Below are 24,656 nucleotides of genomic sequence, written 5' to 3'. Positions count from 1 at the left end.
CTCTTGCTATCTTTTTATTCCGTTAAAGGAACAATGCATACCAATAAATTATTTCATTTGATAAGCATTTTGGAAGGCCTCCTCATTTTAAAGCACTCTGAGGAAAACAGAGATGGATTGACCTGAACGCTGATCTCAAGAAGTTCAAGACTTGGCTAATAGGAGAAATGACTTGTGTGTGTACAAGATTAAACAAGGGAGCCATTCAGAAAATAATCACCGATGTGTGAATAAAGTTGCCTACAAGGATTTCATGGAAGCATTACTGTAGTGAAAAACTGTATTCAGTAGGGAGTAGTTAAGAATGATACTTTTTCAAAAGTACCTAGTAATAATGATGGAATAGTTTGCAACCATTAAAAATGATGCTGGAAAAAATATTTAAGGACTTGTAAAACTGTTGATGAAATATTGTTTAAAAAAAAAAGCTAACCAAATACTATGTACACTGTACTCCATTTTTGAAAGAAGAAAAGAAAAAATATTTTTACATTGTTTTCTTTGTACAAGGGAGAAACAAGTATTTAGCAAAATATTAACAATGTTTATCTTCTGGTGGTAGCATTAGGAGTGGCTGTTTACTTTCTTTTTACTTTTTAAAAAATCACCTATATTTTCCACAATAAACATACATTTTTGATAACTAACAAAAGAAAAAACTTAAAATGAGAATTTAGCAAAATATTAACAATGTTTATCTTCTAGTGGTATCATTAGGAGTGGTTGTTTACTTTCTTTTTACTTGTTTTTAATCATCTGTATTTTCCACAATAAATATACATTATTTTTGATAACTAAAAAAGAAAAAAAAATTCAAATGAGAGTTTAAAAGGAAGACAGAAATACAACACAGAGAAATTTACAAGAGGGAGAAAACGCCAGTTTGTTCCAGTCCCAACAAGGGTCCTCCCAGAGGGTGTCACTTGAGCCGATAGAATGAGACCCAAGTCCAGTTAAGAAGCAAAGGGAAGTTTTATTCTTTCATCAAAGAATGAAGAGGTGCGAGCTCGGGCTCCAGAGCACACGCTCTGCTCTCCTGACGGCCTTCGGTAGGGCTGCTTTACAGGGTTCCTGTTCGCAGGGAGGGAGCTCACTTCCTGCGGGGGCGGGGCGCAGACACAGGCACAGACGCAGGCGCAGCTGTGCTGCTTGGGGCCCCAGATCACAGTGCCGAGCGCAGCACCTCTGCGCACGATCTGCTGCCGCCATCTTGAATTGAGTGTCCTGCGCGGCTTCTGCGCACGGCCCTCAGCTGAGGTGTCAGCGCCGCCGTTCTGCACCAGGAGCTCTGGTCTGAAGTGCTGGGTGCGAGGCCTCTGCATGCGGCCCCCTATGAGCAAGCGAAACTAGACAAAGCACAATGGACAAGGGAGAGAGAAAAAGGTCAGATTTTATTTTATTACCCAGATTCTATTTTTATTCTCCGGGTATTGTTAATGGGCTTTGCCGGTGACAAATCCCTCCTGTGTCTTTTGTCCTGCTCCTCATTCTTGAAGGGCTCTGAGGGGCGACGGTCCATCTTCTGTAACTGTTTCCTGCTGATCTGGGGCGTCGTCATGACCCTGGGTAGAAGAGCGGAACTTCTCCCAGCCGCCTTTAGATGTGTTTGAGGGTCACCAGGTCTCGGCCCTGACTGTTCGTGTCCCTGAGTGACCACCATTTGTGTACCATTTTGGAGACAAGGACACCAGACGATTTCAGATACATGGCCCAGATATTAGCAAGAGAATAATGGTCATATGTCAAATTTTTCCTAAACATGCAGGTATTTAGGTCTTTAGCCTATAGGCAGAGTGCCCTGACGATATGCTCACTGCCAGGGCCTCAGTCTCCCTGGTCACATTTTGGTTGCTTTACGGAAGAGAAGCTTCAGATGAGAAAGAGGTTCGCAGGAGCAGTTAGTCAAGGGGGTCCATTGCCCCAGGTTGTCTCTCTGGAGTTTGGGGCTCGGGGGGCCCCTTCACTCAAGTTCGACGTCCCACGGAGTGATCCCCTGCGGCTTCAGGGCAGAATGGGTAGTGATATCACCAGGTGGGGCCCATTCCATCCAGGAGTGCGGTGGTCTTGCGGGCTGCTGGTGTGCCAGGTTTTTAGGTTCACCCTGTGTCCCGGCCGGAAGGGGTGCAGGGCCAGATCGGTGGGTGTGGGGAGCACCTGTTACCATATCCCGTGAGAGCTTTCATGGTTTCTCCTACCCGAAGAGCACACGAGTTGTTCCATTTCAAGGGGGTTGTTCCTTCTCCTGGGCTTGGGGAATGGGCCTACCTTATATGAGCTTAGAATGTCATCCACATACTGATCTTTTAGGTTTTTTGTTAAAGTTTCCCCAAAGATGATGGGGGGATTTTTGAACCCTTGAGACAGGACTGTCCAGCAGTATTGTTGTTTTGTGTGTTTGGGTCCTGCCACTCAAAAGCAAAAATTTCTTGTCACTCTGGGGCTAATGGAATACAGAAGGAGGCATCTTTTAAATCTAACATGGAATACCAGGTCCTTGTGGACAGCAGAGTGCCCAGCAGGGTGTAGGGATTAGGGACTATTGGATGTATATCCTGGGTGACTTCACTGACTGCCCCAAGGTCCTGCACCATCCAGTATTCCCCATTGGGTTTATTTACAGGAAGAATGGGGGTATTACAGGCTGACTGGCAGGGTCTAATAAGGCCCTAGTCAATTAGGCCCTAACAGAGGCAGTGCCCAACGAAGTCTCCCGACGGAGAGGATACTGTTTTCTATTGGGCCATGTATATACTTTTCCAGTTATATAGGAGTGGTAAATGTATACCTGGATGAGCCCTCCTTCTCCACTGGGGACCTGCCTCAAAAGGAGTACTTCATACTTTTCCTGGCAGGTTGTTGGACCCTGGCTGGTAACTAGTCCCACTTTGTGTAGTTGCTGAACTGGGTTATAGGGGAGGGAGCTTGTATGGAGGGAGTCTCTGGGGCTTGGGGTCCAAGTTGGGACATAAGAAAGAAGGGGGTAGGGAGGCAGCAGTAGGAGGAGGATTAGGGAAGAGATCAAGAAGTTCTTCAGGAGGAGGGTCAAGCTGGTATTACCCCAGTGGAGGAGAGCCCACATCCCTTTTGAAGGCCTTTGTTCTGATATAAGGCCATAAAAAAATGGACATAGGGAATTTCATCCCATTTCTTTTGTCTTTGGCATTGCAGGTCCAATTGAAAAACAGTGTTATAGTTTAGAGAACCACTGATGAGCCAGCTTTCCCCATCTCCCAGCCAATATTGGGGTCAGGCTGTAATACACAGGAAGATAAAACGTTGTAGGGTCGGGGTAATACCTGAAAAACTCGAGTTCTTAAGGATACACCCCAAGGGGCTATCCTTTGGTACTGTAGACATTTGGCTCCCCATACCTCAGATGTTCTATTGTGGATGTTTGCAACCACTGGTGGTGGTGGGGGAGGGTGTGTGGAGTGATCTGCTGGCAGGCAAACGCCACAAGATTTGACCCAAAAAAGATTTCTGGTTCAGGAAATTTGGAACCAGCACCAAACTGTTAATGGAGGCGTCCAGCTGGCGTGAACTCTGATAGAACTGGGGGTCTCCCTTGAATTATAACAGCCTGTGCTTGAGATAGTTAGTCCCTCCCCAGTCACAGTGTCCCACAGGAGGTGAGACAGGACTGCCTCTGGGCCCGAGCAGCTTAGCCATGTTAGTTCCTGACCACGCTGGTCCGTTAGCGGGTGGCACAGGTGTCAGAGGTGGGGGTCTTCTCTTTCCTCCTTTCTGCCGATAAGGAGGAGTTCCTGGACTTCCCTCCGGTGAGAGCTAAAAGCACGAGGAACTCCCATGCGGTACTCAACCAGATCACTGGGGCAGCTGGTATTCTGTGCTGAAACCGGGAGGAGAGCCTGTGGAACCTCAGTCAATAAAGAATCACCCAACATTCGCCTTACGACCCGGAGCGGGAGGAGAGGTCAGGCAGTGGGTGTTTCCTGTTCTTGCCATCTGCTCACAGTGCTTCCTGATAATGGGGTTCCTGGTCCTGCAAGCAGGTTGCAGGGCTCCCCAGCTACTTCAGAGAAACTAGCCTGATCGGAAGAGGTCAAGTTATGGGTCACGGACCTACCTTGGGAACCTTTCGCATTCAGGCGTCCTCGGTGCCTTTTCTTGAACTCAAAGCCAGCGTCCTTCTTCTGTTTTGTCAGGTGGTGCTTATTACCTGGGATTTTCCAAGTCTTGTCTCCGGGCTCACAGGTCTGGCTGCTTTCCTTTACCAAACCAAAAGTGGCTATGGAGGATGCTACTGTTGACCCCTGGAGGTCTGCGAGGAGGGCAAAAGCCCTGTTGTGGCCGCTAGTGCCTTGTACAGGGGTCAGGAGGACAGCACTACTGGCAAGACAGGGGCAAGACTGCCATGGCTCCCTCACGTCCACAGGTCCCCAAAGTCCCCAGGCATCTGGGAAGGCCAGCCAGAGGCAGCGGGGAGACATGCATGAGTTTCAATCTCTGATCCCCCACGATGCCACAGTATGATCCTCTCAAGGGGGTGCAGTCAGATGACTCTGAGGACTATGCTGTGTGAGCACCACACCCGGATATCGGGTTGCCGGGCAGAGTTGTTCTGAATTCGGCCAAAGGCTGCCGCCGTTCTACTCTGTCAGAGTGTACTCAGAGACCAGAGGCAGTCATTCCCAGGTGAACCTCCCAAAGCCTCCACCATTCTCCCACTGGAGCCAGGGTGAACCCCGAGCTTAGTGGACAGGTGCAGGTGAAAAAGCCATCTGGGTTGCCAACATGTGTTGCTGATCCTTTCGAGTCACGTCCCAACAAGGGTCCTCCTGTCTGGTGTCATTCCAGCCAATAGAATGAGTCCGAGTTCAGTTCAGAAGCAAAGTAAAGTTTTATTCTTTGATCAAAGAATGGAGAAGTGCAAGCTTGAGCTCTAGAGTACATGCTTTTCCTAAAAGGCCATTGGCGGGGCTGCTTTATAGGGTTCTTGTCAGTGGGGAGAGGGGGTGGAGTTCTTGCGGGTCGGGCACAGCTATGCTGCTGCTCGGGGCTCCAGATCCAAGTGCCAGGTGCGGCATCTCTGCACGTGGTCTGCCATCGCCATCTTGAATTGCAGTGTTGTGACACACAGCACACCAAGTTGAAGTGTCGGGCACAGCCTTTCACTCTAGGAGCTCTGGCCTGAAGTGCTGGGTACAAGGCCTCTGCACTTGGCACCCTATGAGCAAGTAAAACAACTAAGCACAAAGGAAAAGAAAGAAAAAAGGTTAGACTTTATTTTATTACCCAGATTCTATTTTTATTTCCTGGGAATTGTTAAGGGGCTTTGCCAGTGACAAGTTGAGAAGGTATTAGGAATCAGGGGGTGGAAGTGAAGGACATGGCGTTAGAGTTAGTCAATGGAGGAGAAAGAGAACTGAAGGTAAAATATCCAATGCTGATTTCTCTCACCAAATTTCCAACCATTCCCTCTTTGTGGCCTTACTATAGCAGTAAGTATGCAGGGCCACTGTGCTGCACAACTTTTAGGGGGCACCATCTATGCTGCAGTGCATGTAAATACCCCTGGAGTTGTACAACCTATAGCCCTGTGGGCAAATAAGTTCATTTTAGAACTTATGGTCCTTGCTCTTACAAACAAACAAACGAAAAGCAAAAGAAAGCCAGCCAGCCAGCCAGCCAGGGAAATTCCAATCACTTTATTGGTCTAGATCAGTAGAGGCTGGGATTACACCAAGATGCCTCATGGGCATCTGATAGAGATAGGCTTACTAGGTAGAATTCTGCACTAGCCTCCTCCAGCCCTACTTCCATGGCCAGCTACATAGTTTGCAGGGTTCAGTGCAAATTGAAACGTGAGACTCCCACCCTTGTCCAAAAAGCAGGGGGAAAGTGCAAGTTATTTGAAGAGACCCAGAATATACCACTGTAGCATAAATATAATTTTGAGCTGAAGACATTTGAGAATCAACAGATTCAGGAAGAGGTTCTGTTTCTGCTCCCCTTTTCTGCCAAAAACAGAGGCTTGCAAAAGAACTCAGCTGCCATAAATCTGCCTCCAAGAGAGGCTTTCTGTACCAGGGGCAAAGAGTGACTCCTGTCGACTTAAAGAAAAATGCACAATATAAGAGTTGTGAGTTTAAGTTTTATTTAGGGGCCTTACTGACAACTATCACCTGGGAAACAGCCTCCCAGTAGCTCTGAGGGGACTGCTTCAAAGAGGCAGGGGAGAAACCAGCTTACATATGATTCTTGGCTAGTGAAAACATGCAGTCAAGCATACATCTCCGTAAAAGATTACTGCTAGTCACAGAGAACAGACATCTCAAGTTAATAATTTTAGTGCTTTTCTGTGTATGGGAAGATGCACTAATGTGGGCTCGTTAAAATTCTTCCTGAGATATACATCGAACTATCTAAGGGGCCGGTTTTCCAAAGCACAGAGTGCCTCATCCTATTCTTCATCCTAAATTCCTCTCAGGGTATACTGTTGGTTAGGGACAGCACTACCTGATGACTTAATCCTTGTAGAACTGGGTGGTGAGCAATGCTCTTTGTTCTTCTTTGTTTACAATCCTGCCACCAGCTGGGAGAAGTTGGCATAGGGGTAAGAAACTGCATAGACAGACTTTACGAAAACAACCTTACCTTAGTTTCCCCCCATATATTTCTCTGTCTTTGCCTACCATTTACTGTCCCTTGAAATCCTAACCTCTTTCCCTTGTAAAGATGGTATATACACCCCAAATTCTAGCCATTTCCTTGTCACAGTTTTCTGTGCACTCTTGCATATGTATGTGAATAAAATCTGTCTTTTCTTTTGCTAGGTTAACCTGTCTTTTATCAGTTTAATTTGCAGGCCTCCAAGTACTGAAGCTAATAGGGTAGAGGAAAAGTTTTACTCCCAACAGTATTAAAATATAAAACTCTTTCCTTTCTTCTTTGGTTTCTCTTTTGATTTGTCATAGTGTTTTTTGCTTTTTAGTGTTACTTTATGTAAAGAAAAATATAAAATTTAAATTGTTAGCATGAATTGTACCATTTACCTTTATATTGTACAATGTAGTTTTAAGTGCAAATATAAGAACATTTGTGCAAAAATCACTGAAATTATACAATTTATGTTTTGTAGTTCATCCATGCATACGTATTTTCTTATAAGAACAATGGAATAGCTGCATAAAACCAACTCAAATGTTTTATGTTTTACTTCTTGATGTGCACATATTCTACCAATACTCTCTACCATGACTTACAGATGACTAAGGAAGGACTGCTAAGAAAAGCAACTATGCACTGCTTCATCTTTCCCTTTCTTTTTTTTCTATCATTTTCAGTGCAAGTGCTTGGCTGATGCAGGGAAGTAACAAGAGTAAGAAAGGATATGTTAGGGTTCCTTGGTCAGCTGGGCCACTGCCTTCTTTCTGTGTCAGAAGCAAGTTCTAGTTTGAATGAAAAATGTGGCCTCAGCCTCTACTTAGTCATCTATGTAAATCTATTTACCTTGTAATGGCTTTGAGCCTCACTGAACTGCCACACATCCTGGGTCCATCAGAATTCTGTGTTCATGGGGCATCGTCTGACACTATATGCAAATGAATGGAAAGAAACTGAGGACTGTATATTCTACCTATCTCCTCTGCTCATGTGTGCACTCCAGTGTCCCAGAGACTTCACTTACAAAATGTAAGTTCAAAGGTAAAATTATTAAGAATTTCAGGATGATGACACCAGACACTTAAACCATGGGGCCCTTTTGAACATGGCACCCTGTACAATTGCACAACTACATGTGGCTAGTAGTTACCATGTTGGATAGTACAGGTGTAAAATACATAAGGAATTCCTTCAACTCAATAATAGTAACCCCTAATGTCAATCCCCATAGGTAAATGGGTAAAGGATATGAATAGGCAATTTACAGTAGAGGAAATACTACTAAGATACAAAAAGATGCTCAAAATTATTACTAAATTCAAAAAATCAAATTAAATCTATAAGCCCAGAAAAATCACAAAGTTGGATAGTGGTAAGGGTTGGTGGGGATACAGGTATAAGTCGTCTTCATTTGCTGGGGGTGGGGGAGGGTAGACAGATGTATATATTATGAAGAGTGATTTAGTCAAGTTAAATAGATGACAGCAATTAATTCTGCTCCTAGCCATTTATCCTAAAGAAATACTTACACAGCATAGACATTTATTTTTGTGTTGATTGTCTTCCCCACTGGACTATAAGCTTCACTGAGAGCAGGGACTTTATTTTGGTCATCTCTGTAAGTCCAATGTTGGGATCAGGGCTGGCACATAGTAGATGCTCAATAAATACTTGTAAAATGAATGAATGAATGCTCTAGTCATTACAGAAACCCAATGAAGCATGTGTTTTACAGATGAAGAAAATAAAACTCAGAGTGGCCATCATCCCTCCAACATCATATTGATATGTCCAGTTGGAGGCAGAGATGGCATTAGCACAAAGTCCAACAGCCCAAGCTGATACCCAGGCTGACTCCCAGGCATCATCCATTCATTATTTCAACATTTCTTATTGAGTATCTCATAGGGAAAGTCAGCCTACAAGTAAGTGGAAAGAGCGACTGCACAACCACATTTTCAGGGTTTAAATTAGAGCCTGTCTCAGTACAGAAAGAGTCTACTAGGTAAGGCTTCCCTCTATTGCCTTCCTGGGTTCTTGGGTCGTGCCTTTTCCAAGAGGTGCTACTTTTTAAAAAAGAAGAAAAAGGGAAAAAGGGAAAGGGAAGGAAAGGAGGCTATCTAACAGACTTAAGGTTTTTGTTTTATTGCATACATTTAGCCATTCAGGAAAAAAAAGAGGCAGTCTCAGAGAGAACCAATTCACAGCTTTATTTTACAGCTTTAATATTAAAAAGGGTTAACATTTACCCGCCAGCTTGCTTACTTTTTGTTTTTTACCTTTCCTTTCTCTCTGTACCTTTGATGCGTTATCTCATGAAAATAATTTGAGTACTTGCTTCAGTTTTCTCAGTTCTTTCTGGCCATTCATCCCTTGGCAGGTCTCACCTTATTTGGGTCTAAGTACTCACTCTACACCTCCTCTCCCCACCACCCCCGCTATTTCATGAATCAAGTGTTAACTAACTTTATAGCAAAACAAAGCCATCTGGAAATTGGCATTTCTATGATGTGTTCCTAAAACTGCTGTTCATCATTCCTGGTGTGTGCGCATGTGTAAAAAAACCCGGCATACATTTAAAGCAGGAAGCACTGGAAAGGCTGTGTGTACTTTTAGAAACCAGAATGCATGCCATAAGGGGAGGGCATACTCTGAGAGCTCTAAAGGTTGAATGACTATTGGTATCAGGTATGCTAAATATTTGACCATTTTGACTAAATGCTATTATTCTGAACATGTTCTACCTTCTGTATTTGCCAAAAGAGTATTTTCCAATTGCAAAAAGGATTACAGTTATACTTGGTCAAAACACATAGCCTTTTTTCTTCATTAGTTAATTTATTTATATCCAGCCCTGCTTATGGCAAGAGGATGTGAGGTAGCTCAAACACAGTTTGATGGACTGGATTATCTGGGGAAGCATTCCTTTCCTATGCTGATTCCTACTTTCAAATGGATAACAGTAGTAAAACTAATAACAAAGTAATGATTCAGAATCACTAATATCCTTTGAGTGACTACCATGTGCCAGACTCTTTGCCAAGTACTTTGCATATATTTTCTCATTTAATTCTCACAACAAACCAAGAATAGATACTACTTTTGACCCCATTTCATTGACAAGTAAAATGAGGTTTAGAGAAATGGAGTGCACAACAGCATTTAATTAACAAGAGGTGAAGATGGGATGAATGTAAGCCTGTTCCAGAAGCTTCCTCCCTACCAGCCCTATTCACATTTCTGGTGGAAGATGTCCTGGCTGGAAGAAAAGTTCCTAATCATTTACTTGAGTCCGAGAGACACCTAATGACAGGTTGGAAGAGATGGACGACTAAGGCTGGAGGTACAGAGACAAAATGTGTGATTATCTCAAGTTGCTCATATCCAGTGGGGGAATATAATGAGTTCCCATATACTGCTGTGCCCAAGGCATCTCCCTGGGCTTTAGGGTAGTGATCACATCTATTATACTGACCAGTCTATCCCCAGTCCCTAGAACATTAGTGTTTGATGAGTACTTGTTGAATGAAAATAACATTGGGTTCATTAACTCAGAAAAGAAACGTTTTTAGGAGGTGAGAGTGTCTAGAGACACTACCTTCAGGAATTAAAGAATGGAGCAGGAAGATGAGTGAATTTCCCTGCAGTAGGCAACCTCTAAGAATAAGTGTTTATTATTTCACAGTTTCTGTGGGTCAGAAGGATCCAGCTAATGCCTGTATTCCTGACCCACAGAAACTGTGAAATAATAAACATTTATTGTTTTAAGCTGATAGGATTTAGGGTAATTTGTTATGCAGCAATACATAACTAATACATTTCCTTATAACTTCCAATGAAACAAGGACTCTAAAGAGGAGTTGCAGCTATGAAAATGGATAGGACCACCTACAACTGCCCTGTTTGTTACTTCCTGGCTAATTTCCCCATAGTAATTATCTGTAAACATCCTTACAATAGAAAGGGACAATGTGCTTATTTTCAGGGGCAACAAAAGGGTGAGGAGGCCTGAGGATGGTTGGTTCCATTTCCACAGCCAGTCCTAGGAAGAAAGGACCCTCAAGAAGATGAACATGTCATCATAGCTTCGAAAAGGAAAGACAGCAAGGCATGGGGAGTGTGTCTAGGAATAACAATTAACTCTATGGAAAATTCATCCTGGTTTCCCAGTACTCTTTAACACTGAAGTTGGGTGATGTATTGAGTAGGATTAGGTTCAGCTATGTAAAACAGGAACCTCTTAAGTAACACTTAAAGGAAAACGAGTTTGCTTCTCTGTTACGTAGGAGAATTCTCACGTAGGAGGAGGTCATTTGAAGACTGGTCTAGCAGCTCAGTGATGTCATGCAGGTCCAGTCTCCTCCCATTCATCTTCGAGGACATGCCTAGAGGGCAGCCCCACCCTCCCAGTCCAACATGGCTATTTGATTTCTGCGTGTATATCATCATTTCAGCAACAGGAGGGAGGAAAGGGGAAGGAAGAGTACACTCATCCTTTCAAACAGACCTCCTAGAATCCCAGATGACTCTCCTCTTTATTTCTTAGTGACCAGAACTAATTCATGTGGGCATGCCTATCTGCAGAGGTGGTAGTGAAATGTGCCCAGCTAAACAAAAATGTTCTGTTAGTAAAAGGAAGGGGAGGCAGGCAGTAACCTTTGCTACAGGTAACCAGCAAGCACCAGATGTTTTGTTATTCTAAGATTTCCAGGATCTGACTCATCTGGCATTTTCAGTTTTATCTCCTTCCTTTAATTCCATCGAACAGGAATAGACACCACTCTTTTTGCCTTTCCGTCTTCATACCTTTGCCTCTGCTGGTACTGCTGCTAGAGTCCCAGCCCCCACCATTCATATTCATCCAGCTCCAAAACCACTTCTGTGATTCTTTTTTTTTTTTCATGTCATTCTTTAAAAATAATTGAAAATTACAAAACATTGCAAAAATAAAAATAATACAACAACACACATATATCTCCTGTGATTCTTTTCTCAATACTCTCCTTCCTCTGAAAACTCACAGCACTGAGTTGTACCTTTACCCACTTAACTAGAGGAAATAATATTACCATTATTTTTCAACTACCAGACATTGCGTTAGGAATGCAGATATGAATTAGAAAAGGACCCAGCCGTTGAAAACTGTATAATGGTCAATTGATAAATGTCAAATAATGAATGACTAATCTGCTTTGAAGCCTCATATTAAGCTTTGATTACATAAGGTCTTCATAATCATACACATTACAAAGGATGTACACAGGCCACAACAGGATTTCTTTACTACCTCCTATGTGTTTGGTACTGTGTTTCACACATGAGCCTTCCATCCTACATTCACACGTTTATTTAATATCTATGTGCCTAACATTGTGCAAGGCACTGGGCATAAAAAAAAAAAAAAAAAACGCCTGATCCCCTTCCTTAGAGACAAAGAAACAGATTATTACAACATGGTACAGTAAAGAACTAGGTTGGAGACACCTACAGAGTGATAACAAAGCCTAGCCTAAAAGGGTTAGAAATCTCCCACGAGAAAGTGACACTTAAATCTGAAAGATAAGCGGAAGTTGGCCAAACCCAGAAGAAAAGGGGTAGCATTGCAGGGTTGAGGGAACATCATCTACAGAGGCCCAGTGGTGAATGACAGAACACAGTGCATTTTATGGTACAGGAGCATGGCCCGAACTTAGGATTCGAAGTTGGGAACAGTAGGAGATGGTGTTGCAGGTGTATTAGGTAGACAGCTGTATCAAAATCAGTAAGGAACTGTATCTGACTGTGAATAACATCTGCCCAAACAGTGTCTTAAACAAATAAAAGATTCTATTTTTCTGTTTATTTAATTTTTCATTTTTTCTAGTTTTATTGAGATACAATTGACAAATAGAAATAATTTATATTTAAGGTGTACCAATGTGATGTTTTGCTATACATATATATTGTAAAGTGTTCACTACAATCAAGCTAAATAACATATTCATCACCTCACACAGTCACCTTGGTTTTTTGTTTTTTCTTTTCGGTGAGAACAATTAAGATCTACACTCTTAGCAAATTTCAAATATACAATACAGTATTGTTAACTAGAGTCACCCTGTTGTACATAAGATCCCCAGAACTTTAAGCATGGAACAGTTCTCCCTCAGAGCTTCCAGAGGAACCAACCTTGCTGACACCTTGATTTTGGACTTCTGAATTCCTGAAATGTGAGACAATAAAGTTCTGTTGGCTGAGCCACCCAGTTTGTTGTAATTCATTATGGCAGCTCTAGAAAACTAATACAAGGTTTAAAGGCACATTAAGGAGAACAAATCAACAACACTGAGTGGGCATGAGGAAAGATTCCCTGCTTTCTGGTTTGGCCAAGTAGGCAAATGGTGGTGCTTTCACGGAGGTGAGGAACACAAGAGGAAGGACAGAATCGGGAGCAAAAAAAAAAGGTTCAGCTGTAGACAGGTTGTTTTGCAGGTTCCTAAGGGACACGGAGGTGACAGGTCTGGGATGGAGATCAGATGTAGCAGCTCTTGAAGCCATTAGGGTGGATCTTGCTTGCAAGTTGCTTCATATTTGGCCAGAGGGATGAGGCTTTCACATGTGAGGTGATTCAGGAACACCTGAGACACTATGTAATAAATTGCCAAAATGTGGAGCATAACTATTTCAGGAGGCTTCAATTAGGGAAAATTAATGTAAGGTGGAAAAAATGGCCCATGATTCTATACTAATGAGCAAGGCTGTTTCATTTATATTATTAATTATCACAAACCTGCATTAGCCTCTGACTAAACAGGCTGTATCAACTCAAAGACTGGTTTTCATCACACATGTGGATGCTCACAGAATGTTAGAACTGGAGAGGACACACCCTGTTCAACCTCCTCCCCTTACAGATGGAAAAGCAGAGACTGTGAAGGAGAAGGACTTGTCCAAAGTCAGTAAGAGGACCAAATGAGATCCCAGCACTGGCTCGGCCTGCACCCTGAAACTTATATAAGAAAGTGAATTGTGAAAAACCTTATCTGAAGGAAAATGATGTGTGGTTTGATCTATAAAAGTCAAATGATGAGGAAAATGACCAGATGAAAATATTGTCAGTCTCCAGAGGCAGAAAGACCTGGTTTCAAACCAAAATGTAATCGGGGCATATCTGTAAGGATGCTTTTGGTTTTAAAAAAAAAAAATCACAACAGTAAGAAAATTATTGGTTCAAGATGGTGGAGTAGAAGGACGTGCTCTCACTCCCTCTTGTGAGAACACCAGAATCACAGCTAACTGCTGAACAATCATCGACAGGAAGACCCTGGAACTCACCAAAAAAGACACCCCACATCCAAAGACAAAGGAGAAGCCACAATGAGACGGTAGGAGGGGCACCATCACAATAAAACCAAATCCGTGACTGCTGGGTGGGTGACTCACAAACTGGAGAACACTTACACCACAGAAGTCCACCCACTGGAGTGAAGGTTCTGAACCCCATGTCAGGCTTCCCAACCTGGGGTTCCAGCATCGGGAGGAGGAATTCCTAGAGAATCAGACTTTGAAGGTTAGCAGGATTTGATTGCAGGACTTTGACAGGACTGGGGGAAACAGAGACTCCACTCTTAGAGGGCACACACAAAGTAGTGTGCACATTGGGACCCAGGGGAAGGAGCAGTGACCCCAAGGGAGACTGAACCAGACCTACCTGCTAGTGTTGGAGGGTCTCCTGCAGAGGTGGGGGGGTGGTTGTGGCTCACCTTGGGGACAAGGACACTGGCAGTGGAAGTTCTGGGAGGCACTCCTTGGCGTGAGCCCTCCCAGAGTCCGCCACTAGCCCCACCAAAGAGCCTGTAGCTTCCAGTGTTGGGTCGCCTCAGGCCAAACAACCAACAGGGAGGGAACCCAGCCCCACCCATCAGCAGACAAGCGGATTAAAGTTTTACTGAGCTCTGCCCACCAGAGCAATGGCCAGCTGTACCGACCACCAGTCCCTCCCATCAGGAAACTTGCACAAGCCTCTTAGACAGCCTCATCCACCAGAGGGCAGACAGCAGAAGCAAAAACTACAATCCTGCAGCCTGTGGAACAAAAACCACGTTCACTGAAAGATAGACAAGATGAAAAGGCAGAGGGCTATGTACCACATGAAGGAACAAGATAAAACCCCAGAAAAACAACTAAATGAAGTGGAGATAGGCAACCTTCCAGAAAAAGAATTCAGAATAATGATAGTGAAGATGATCCAGGACCTCGGAAAAAGAATGGAGACAGAGATTGAGAAGATGCAAGAAATGTTTAACAAAGACCTAGAAGAATTAAAGAACAAACAAACAGAGATGAACAATACAATAACTGAAATGAAAGCTACACTAGAAGGAATCAATAGCAGAATAACTGAGGCAGAAGAACGGATAAGTGACCTGGAAGAAAAAATGGTGGAAATCACTGCTGCGGAACAGAATAAAGAAAAAAGAATGAAGAGAAATGAAGACAAGCTAAGAGACCATTGGGACAACATTAAATGCAAAAACATTCGCATTATAGGGGTCCCAGAAGGAGAAGAGAGAGAGAAAGGACCTGAGACAATATTTGAAGAGATTATAGTTGAAAACTTCCCTAACATGGGAAAGGAAATAGCCACCCAAGTCCAGGAAGCGCAGAGAGTCCCATACAGGATAAACCCAAGGAGAAACACGCTGAGACACATAGTAATCAAAGTGGCAAAAATTAAAGACAAAGAAAAATTATTGAAAGCAGCAAGGGAAAAACGACAGATAACACACAAGGGAACTCGCATAAGGTTAACAGCTGATTTCTCAGCAGAAACTCTACAAGCCAGAAGGGAGTGGCATGATATACTTAAAGTGATGAAAGGGAAGAACCTACAACCAAGATTACTCTACCCGACAAGGATCTCATTCAGATTTGATGGAGAAATCAAAAGCTTTACAGACAAGCAAAAGCTAAGAGAATTCAGCACCACCGAACCAGCTCTACAACAAATGCTAAAGGAACTTCTCTACGTGGGAAACACAAAAGAAGAAGAGGACCTACAAAAACAAACCCAAAACAATTAAGAAAATGGTCATAGGAACATACATATCGATAATTACCTTAAACGTGAATGGATTAAATGCTCCAACCAAGAGACACAGGCTTGCTGAATGGATACAAAAACAAGACCCATATATATGCTGTCTACAAGAGACCCACTTCAGACTAGGGACACATACAGACTGAAAGTGAGGGGATGGAAAAAGATATGCCATGCAAATGGAAATCAAGAGAAAGCTGGAGTAGCAATACTCACATCAGATAAAATAGACTTTAAAATAAAGAATGTTACAAGAGACAAGGAAGGACACTACATAATGATCAAGGGATCAATCCAAGAAGAAGATATAACAATTATAAATATATATGCACCCAACATAGGAGCACCTCAATACCTAAGGCAACTGCTAACAGCTATAAAAGAGGAAATCAACAGTAACACAATAATAGTGGGGGACTTTAACACCTCACTTACATCAATGGACAGATCATCCAAACAGAAAATTAATAAGGAAACACAAGCTTTAAATGACACAATAGACCAGGTAGATTTAATTGTTATTTATAGGACATTCCATCCAAAAACAGCTTTCTTCTCAAGTGCGCACGGAACATTCTTCAGGATAGATCACATCTTGGGTCATAAATCAAGCCTCAGTAAATTTAAGAAAATTGAAATCATATCAAGCATCTTTTCTGACCACAACGCTATGAGATTAGAAATCAATTACAGGGGAAAAAAATGTAAAAAACACAAACACATGGACGCTAAACAATACGTTACTAAATAACCAAGAGATCACTGAAGAAATCAAAGAGGAAATCAAAAAATACCTAGAGAAAAATGACAATGAAAACACGATGATCCAAAACCTATGGGATGCAGCAAAAGCAGTTCTAAGAGGGAAGTTTATAGCTCTACAAGCCTACCTCAAGAAACAAGAAAAATCTCAAATAAACAATCTAACCTTACACCTAAAGGAACTAGAGAAAGAAGAACAAACAAAACCCAAAGTTAGCAGAAGGAAAGAAATCATAAAGACCAGAGCAGAAATAAATGAATTAGAAACAGAGAAAACAGTAACAAAGATCAATAAAACTAATAGCTGGTTCTTTGAGAAGATAAACAAAATTGATAAACCTTTAGCTAGACTGATCAAGAAAAAAGAGGGAGAGGACTCAAATCAATAAAATTAGAAATGAAAAAGGAGAAGTTACAACAGACACCGCAGAAATACAAAGCATCCTAAGAGACTACTAAAAGCAACACTATGCCAATAAAATGGACAACCTGGAAGAAATGGACAAATTCTTAGAAAGGTATAACCTTCTAAGACTGAACCAGGAAGAAATAGAAAATATGAACAGACCAATCACAAGTAATGAAATTGAAGCTGTGATTAAAAATCATCCAACAAACAAAAGTCCAGGACCAGTTGGCTTCACAGGTGAATTCTATCAAACATTTAGAGAAGAGCTAACACCCATCCTTCTCAAACTCTTCCAAAAAATTGCAGAGGAAGGAACACTCCCACACTCCTTCTGTGAGGCCACCATCACCCTGATACCAAAACCAGACAAAGATACAAAAAGATACAAAAAGAAAATTACAGACCAATATCACTAATGAATATAGATGCAAAAATCCTCAACAAAATACTAGCAAACAGAATCTAACAACACATTAAAAGGATCATACACCATGATCAAGTGGGATTTATCCCAGGGATGCAAGGATTCTTCAATATAGGCAAATCAATCAATGTGATACACCATATTAACAAATTGAAGAAGAAAAACCATATGATCATCTCAGTAGATGCAGAAAAAGCTTTTGACAAAATTCAACACCCATTTATGATAAAAATGCTCCAAAAAGTGGGCATAGAGGAAACCTACCTCAACATAATAAAGGCCATATATGACAAACCCCCAGCCAACATCATTCTCAATGGTGAAAAACTGAAAGCATTTCCTCTAAGATCAGGAACAAGACAAGGATGTCCACTCTCACCACTATTACTCAGCATAGTTTTGGAAGTCTTAGCCACGGCAATCAGAGAAGAAGAAATAAAAGGAATACAAATTGGAAAAGAAAAAGTAAAACTGTCACTGTTTGCCGATGACATGATACTATACATAGAGAATCCTAAATATGCCACCAGAAAACTTACTAGAGCTAATCAATGAATTGGGTAAAGTTTCAGGATACAAAATTAATGCACAGAAATCTCTTGCATTCCTATATACTAATGATGAAAAATCTGAAAGAGAAATTAAGGAAACGCTCCCATTTACCACTGCAACAAGAAGAATAAAATACCTAGGAATAAACCTGCCTAGGGAGACAAATGACCTGTATGCAGAAAACTATAAGACACTGATGAAAGAAATGAAAGATGATACCAACAGATGGAGAGATATACCATGTTCTTGGATTGGAAGAATCAATATTGTGAAAATGACTATACTACCCAAAGCAATCTACAGATTCAATGCAATCCCTATCAAATTACCAATGGCATTCTTTACAGAACTAGAACAAAAAATCTTAAAATTTGTATGGAGACACAAAAGACCCTGAATAGCCAAAGCAGTATTGAGGGAAAAAAGCAGAGCTGGAGGAATCAGACTCCCTGACTTCAGAGTATACTACAAAGCTACAGTAATCAAGACAATATGGTACTGGCACAAAAACAGAAATATAGATCAATGGAACAAGATAGAAAGCCCAGAGATAAACCCATGCACCTATGGTCAACTAATCTATGACAAAGGATGCAAGGATATACAATGGAGAAAAGACAGTCTCTTCAATAAGTGGTGCTGGGAAAACTGGACAGCTACATGTAAAAGAATGAAATTAGAACACTCCCTAACACCATACACAAAAATAAACTCAAAATGGATTAGAGGCCTAAATGTAAGACCGGACACTATAAAACTCTTAGAGGAAAACATAGGAAGAGCACTCTTTGACATAAATCACAGCAAGATCTTTTTTGATCTACCTCCTAGAGTAATGGAAATAAAAATAAAAATAAATGGGACCTAATGAAACTTCAAAGCTTTTGCACAGCAGAGGAAACCATAAACAAGACGAAAAGACACTCCTCAGAATGGGAGAAAATATTTGCAAACGAATCAACAGACTAAGGATTAGTCTCCAAAATATATAAACAGCTCATGCAGCTCAATATGAAAAAAACAAACAACCCAATCCAAAAATGGGCAGAAGACCTAAATAGACATTTCTCCAAAGAAGGCATACAGATGGCCAAGAAGCACATGAAAAGCTGCTCAACATCACTAATTATTAGAGAAATGCAAATCAAAACTACCGTGAGGTATCACCTCACACCAGTTAGAATGGGCATCATCAGAATATCCACAAACAACAAATGCTGGAGAGGGTGTGGAGAAAAGGGAACCCTCTTGCACTGTTGGTGGGAATGTAAATTGATACAGCCACTATGGAGAACAGTATAGAGGTTCCTTAGAAAACTAAAAATAGAATTACCGTATGACCCAGCAATCCCACTACTGGGCATATACCCAGAGAAAACCATAATTCAAAAAGACACATGCACCCGAATGTTCATTGCAGCACTATTTACAATAGCCAGGTCATGGAAGCAACCTAAATGCCCATCGACAGACGAATGGATAAAGAAGAAGTGGTACATATATACAATGGAGTATTACTCAGCCAGAAAAAGGAACGAAATTGGGTCATTTGTAGAGACATGGATGGATCTAGAGACTGTCATACAGAGTGAAGTAAGTCAGAAAGAGAAAAACAAATATCGTATATTAACACATGTATGTGGAACCTAGAAAAATGGTACAGGTGAACCAGTTTGCAGGGCAGAAATAGAGACACAGATGTGGAGAACAAACGTATGGACACCAAGGGGGGAAAGCGGCAGGGTGTGGGGTGCTGGGGAAAAAAAAAAGAAAATTATTGGTTAACACAATTGAAAAAGTCCAGTGGCAAGGAAAACTTTTTGAGTGTGGTTTCAGCAGGGCTCCAATTTTGTTTCTGCTGCTTTCTAGTTTCTCCTCTGCTCTTTTTAGCTTCACTCTTAGACTAGTTTCCCACAGCAGCCTTATGTGAGTGCATATCACCACCCAGAGCACACAGCATCTGTACAGTGGTGCACAAAGGGCAGAGAGTGGGGCAGGGGTCCACCAGGTGCAGACATTAGGAGACACATTAGCAGTAGACAATTTTAAAACAGCAGTAAAACCAACAAAAGTGGATCTATTATTATCATTACAGTATAGTGGCGTTTTGAAACAAGATCAGTGATGAAATGTTCATCCCACCTAGGCCAACTGCAACCACACCCAATGCTTGGCACCCCAGTGCGTCTGTGCTCCAGAATTTCCAACAAAAGTCAAGAGAGCCACACTCACTGGACTAGATTAAGTCACCTACCTACACCTACACCAGTTGTGGCCAGTGAAAGTATGATATGTGCTGACTGGCTTAGCTTAAGTTATAGGGTGATTGCAGAGATGGAATCAGCTTTCTCAGACTCCTAAAAGTTCCCAATTGAAACCTGGAATGGGTGAGATGGGGAAAGGTGAACAGATGCTGGTGAAGCAACCACCAGATGTTCACCACACCTTGAGACATTAGGTCACAAGTCTCAGATATGTGCTAGATACTATCTTAGGAGCTCCACATATATGTAAATTCCAACCACGGGAGGTAGCTATTCTGATTATTTCCATGTATCAATCAGAATCCTAACAGAAAGCAAATAGCACACTAAAAGCACTTTGAGGAGGGCTTATTTGCACAGAGACTATTTACAAAGGTGTAGATAAGGTGTAAGAAACTACGAGGGAGAGCGTGCAGGGACCTAAGACTAGGAGCAGCAGAGCTGTCACCACCCCTAGGCCTACAGGGACAAGGGGAGGGAAGAGTTACCGGAAGCTGAAAAAGAGTGAGTTGTAAAGAGATGGTCTCAGAAACTTGATAGAAGCCATGGCATTTGGCTAAGAACATAGTTAACCCAGGGCAACTTCACAGCAAGAGAACCTAGGAAATAAATACCCTACCCTCATTCTTCTTCCTCCCAGCTATGGCAGGGGCTCTGTGTCGGCCAACATGAACAGAAAGCATAGGGTGCCACAGCCTGCTGATGACATCCTTACAGATAGTCTCTTGGAGCAGAAATCAGGGTAGAAAGGGTGGAGGGTAGATTTGGAGGGACAGAGAGAAAACATCTAACCCATTCCATTTTACAGATGAGGAAACTGAGACCGGAAAGGTTAAGTTATTGTCTGGTCCAGAGCATATATTCTTTTTTTACTTTTTTCTTTTTTCCAGCTTTACTGAGGTATACCTGCCAAAGCAGAGCATATACTTTTAATCAGTATACCATGTAATCTCTCAGAGTAAGTGAAAATCCAGGCAGAGTGCTGTATACATAATACATGCTTCACATGTGTTATTTTTCCTCTTCATTTTAGCCTCCACTGGCAAAGAGAAACCACTGATAAAATCAGAGTGTCCAGATCTTCCCCACACAGGGTGCCTCCCCCAGCAAATGAACTAAGGCTCCCTCCCAGGGAGTCAGCCTGCATCTCACATTCCACACAGTTCCAAAGCACCAGAGAGACCACAATATAAATGTAAAAGACATGCTGCTTTTCCTCTCTGCATTTCTAAACTAACTAGAATCGCTGGCTGTACCACAAAAATAAATCAAAATGTGAGAGTCTGTGAACAGTTCCCATTCAAGGTGCAATTGATTTGTGACACAATGCACATGGTAACCAGAGGCACACAGACTAAGTAAACAGGGTGTCTGACAATATGCACAGACTCCAGCAAGCAGTGCCTGCACATCCCCTCTCTAAGAAAATCAAAGCGTTTGACTGGTTTCTCCTTAATCCAATTCTTGCTCTCGCCTCACTCTTGTCAGAAAGGTGGGTGGCAGATATTATTTATCATTCTGGTGTCACTCGTGGGCTCAGAGAGTGACATGATTTACCTGTTGTCAAACGAGTTTTCAAAACAGCCTAACTCCGTTTGACACATTCTTTTCAGCAAGCCAAATATGCTGTCGGTCCATACCTTGAATGTGTCAAAATAATTTGCAAGCGACACCCACATCCCCATCCCATTTGATAGACCTGGGTTAGTCACTTTGAAGAGTTGCTAGGGAGGTTATTCAGAAAGGAGGAATGCCAGAAAATTAGAACTTCGGGGGCTGTGCATCGCATGTACGAGGCTGATAATTATAATACTGATGCGTACAGGAGATGACTGTGGGCAGGGCACCTCGGCTAAGTGCGCATGTGATCTCAACTTAATGCTCACAAGCACCCTAAAAAGGGGTACTACTGGAACTTCCCTGGTGGTGCAGTGGTTAAGAATCCACCTGCCGATGCAGGGGACACGGGTTTGAGCCCTGGTCCGGGAAGATCCCACATGCCGTGGAGCAACTAAGCCCGTGTGCCACAACTACTGAGCCTGCACTCTAGAGCCCATAAGCCACAACTACTGAGCCTGCGTGCCACAACTACTGAAGCCTGCACACTACGACTACTGAAGCCCATGCACCTAGAGCCCGTGCTCTGCAACAAGAGAAGCCACTGTAAAGAGAAGCCCGTGCACTGCAAAGAAGAGTAGACCCCGCTCACCACAACTAGAGAAAGCCTGCACGCAGCAACGAAGACCCAATGCAGCCAAAAATAAATAAAATTTTAAAATAAAATTACATTAAAAAAAAGAAAAAGAAGGGGGCCCTACTGTCTCTACCATTTACATAAGAGGAACTTGAGTCCAGAGAGATTAAGTAACTTGCCTGGAGGCAGGGTCAGCTTCTTGGACGTGCAGCTTTAGAAGGGACCAGCACTTGGTTCAAGGCTCTGCTGTCGCCATCTTGAAATTCCTAATAACCTCTGAACGAGGAGACCTGCATTTTTATTTTGCACCAGGCCCTGCAAATAGTGTAGCAGGCCCTGCCTGTAGGCATCTATCCTACAAATACCTACATAGTACGTCCCAGGCACTGTATTAGGCAGAGGGGGTGACGATGTTCAAGTCCCTGCTGTCATGCAACTGCCATTCCACAGAGGGAGAAAGATGACAATTAAGGCAGATGATGATGACTGCTATGAAGAAAGTAGATAGGGTGGTGAGATAAAGTAAATGTGGATGGGCAGGGCGCTACTTTATATAGGGTGGCCACCTCTGAACAGGTTACACTTAAAGAGACCTGAGGCTGAGGAGGAGGCCAACTGGCAGGACCCAGAGAGAGGATCAGGCCAAGGGAGTGCAAACAAAGGCAAAGGGTCAAAGGAGGCAGGAGTGGGACATGAGAAGGTCCAGGAAGAGCCCTCAGGTACTTCACCTGTGTGATGGGAGCTGAAGCACAGACAGTGAGAGGAGAGGTGCAAGGTGAAGTTAAGGATAAGGCAGAAACCAGATCACATTGTGGCCTTTTAGGACAAGGTTAGGAGCTTGGATTTGATGCTCCTGCACTGAGAGGCCAAGGAAGCATATTAATCGAGGGCCTGAGAGGAGCTCATGCATATTTTAAGATCACTCAGGCTATTGTGTAGAGAACAGATTAGAGGAGGGCAAGAAACTCAGGAGTAAATCACAACTATAACCCACCACCACACATCACTGCTTCCAATAGAACCAGTTAGATAGAATGGGAGGATTTCATGAAGGGCTCCAGAGAATCTACACATAACTGATTCACATTTTATGTGCATGCATGTGTGTGAGTACACACGTGTACACTAATGAGGCATCTGGAGAATCCACGTATAACTGATTCACATTTTATAAGTGAGTACAGATGTAAATTTTTAAATAAAATGTAAAAAAAACCAATGTGCACACACAAATATATTCCAAATTTATATCCAAATTATTAATTTGTGAAGCTGGATTAATTAATGTTTGTATATAAATCTGAGATTTAAAATTCCTTTGCCATCTCTGCTTGTTTGAAGAGTCTCCTAAGATTACATAATGAGATGATTAACAACACCATTACTGTTTAACACATTATTAGGTTCTTCCTAATACTGTGCAACCAGAACAAAATAAATAGGATGCTGGGGCCGATAGAAAACTGTAGCTATTATCCAAAGTCCACAATTTCACATTTGGTGATCCCCAGCTTGTCACTGACTACTTTTAAATAAAGTAAAATGCTATATATTTAAAGGCATACTTGTGTTTTGTACTCTTAAAGAGTGATTTATCTATTTAATATTGATTCAGCAAACAATACCAACACACAAGGCAGGTCCTTGTCCTAAAGCTGCACACATATTCACTCATATAACCTGAAAACAGCAGAAAGATTCTATTATTACACTCCTTCTCACAGGTGAAGAAACAACTACAGAGAACTTAACTCCTCCTGTTAATAACTGAATAACAAGGTTACACAGCTTATAAGTGGTAGTTTCAGGATAAACACCCAAGTAGTCCAGCTGTAGAGTCCATGCCCTAAACTAGAGGTTGGAAGATAACGGTTGGTAAACTACAGCCCATGGGCCAAATCTGGTCCTTTACCTGTTTTTTGTAAATAAAGTTTTATTGGAACAGCCATGCTCATTGGTTTACATGTTGTCCAAGCCTGCTTTTGCTACAAGAGCAGAGTTGGGTAGTCAAGGCAGAGATCATATGACCCAAAAACCCTAAAATATTTACTACCTGGTCCTTTATAGGAAGAGTTTGCTGAACCCTGCTTTAAACTATACTGCACCTACTACTTGCCAGCCACTATTCCAGGCACTAGGGATGGAGTGCAAATGAAACTAACGATACCCCTGCTCTCATGGTGCTTATAATTATATAATGGATTTTGCAAGATTTTGTGTGTGTGTGTGCAGGCACGCACAAACAGGGGAGCAATGTTCTGCTGCTAAAAATTTTGACTATCCAAATACAGATGATCCCTTATATCTTATTCCTTTGTTTAAAAAAAAAAATCTACTAGTAGCAG

At 42.2% G+C, this 24,656-nt stretch overlaps 1 protein-coding gene across 1 annotated transcript; it reads right to left on the bottom strand.

The window, feature by feature from the left end:
* Positions 1-953: 953 nt before the first annotated feature.
* LOC309606954 (uncharacterized protein) lies at positions 954-4,217 on the bottom strand (the record flags this gene model as incomplete). Its single annotated transcript, XM_082344861.1, has 2 exons — positions 4,088-4,217; positions 954-1,346 (listed from the first exon to the last, which is right to left on the bottom strand). The coding sequence occupies exons 1-2, from the start codon at positions 4,103-4,105 to the stop codon at positions 954-956; spliced, it is 411 nt and encodes a 136-aa protein (XP_082200987.1). The 5' UTR covers positions 4,106-4,217.
* Between the last annotated feature and the right edge of the window lie 20,439 nt (positions 4,218-24,656).

The sequence above is a fragment of the Balaenoptera borealis genome (genome assembly GCF_965194805.1).
Source record: "Balaenoptera borealis genome assembly, chromosome: 12".
Classification (NCBI taxonomy): Eukaryota; Metazoa; Chordata; class Mammalia; order Artiodactyla; family Balaenopteridae; genus Balaenoptera; species Balaenoptera borealis.
The sequence above is the reverse complement of the archived record's forward strand: the minus strand, read 5'-3'. Positions and strand labels throughout refer to the sequence as shown.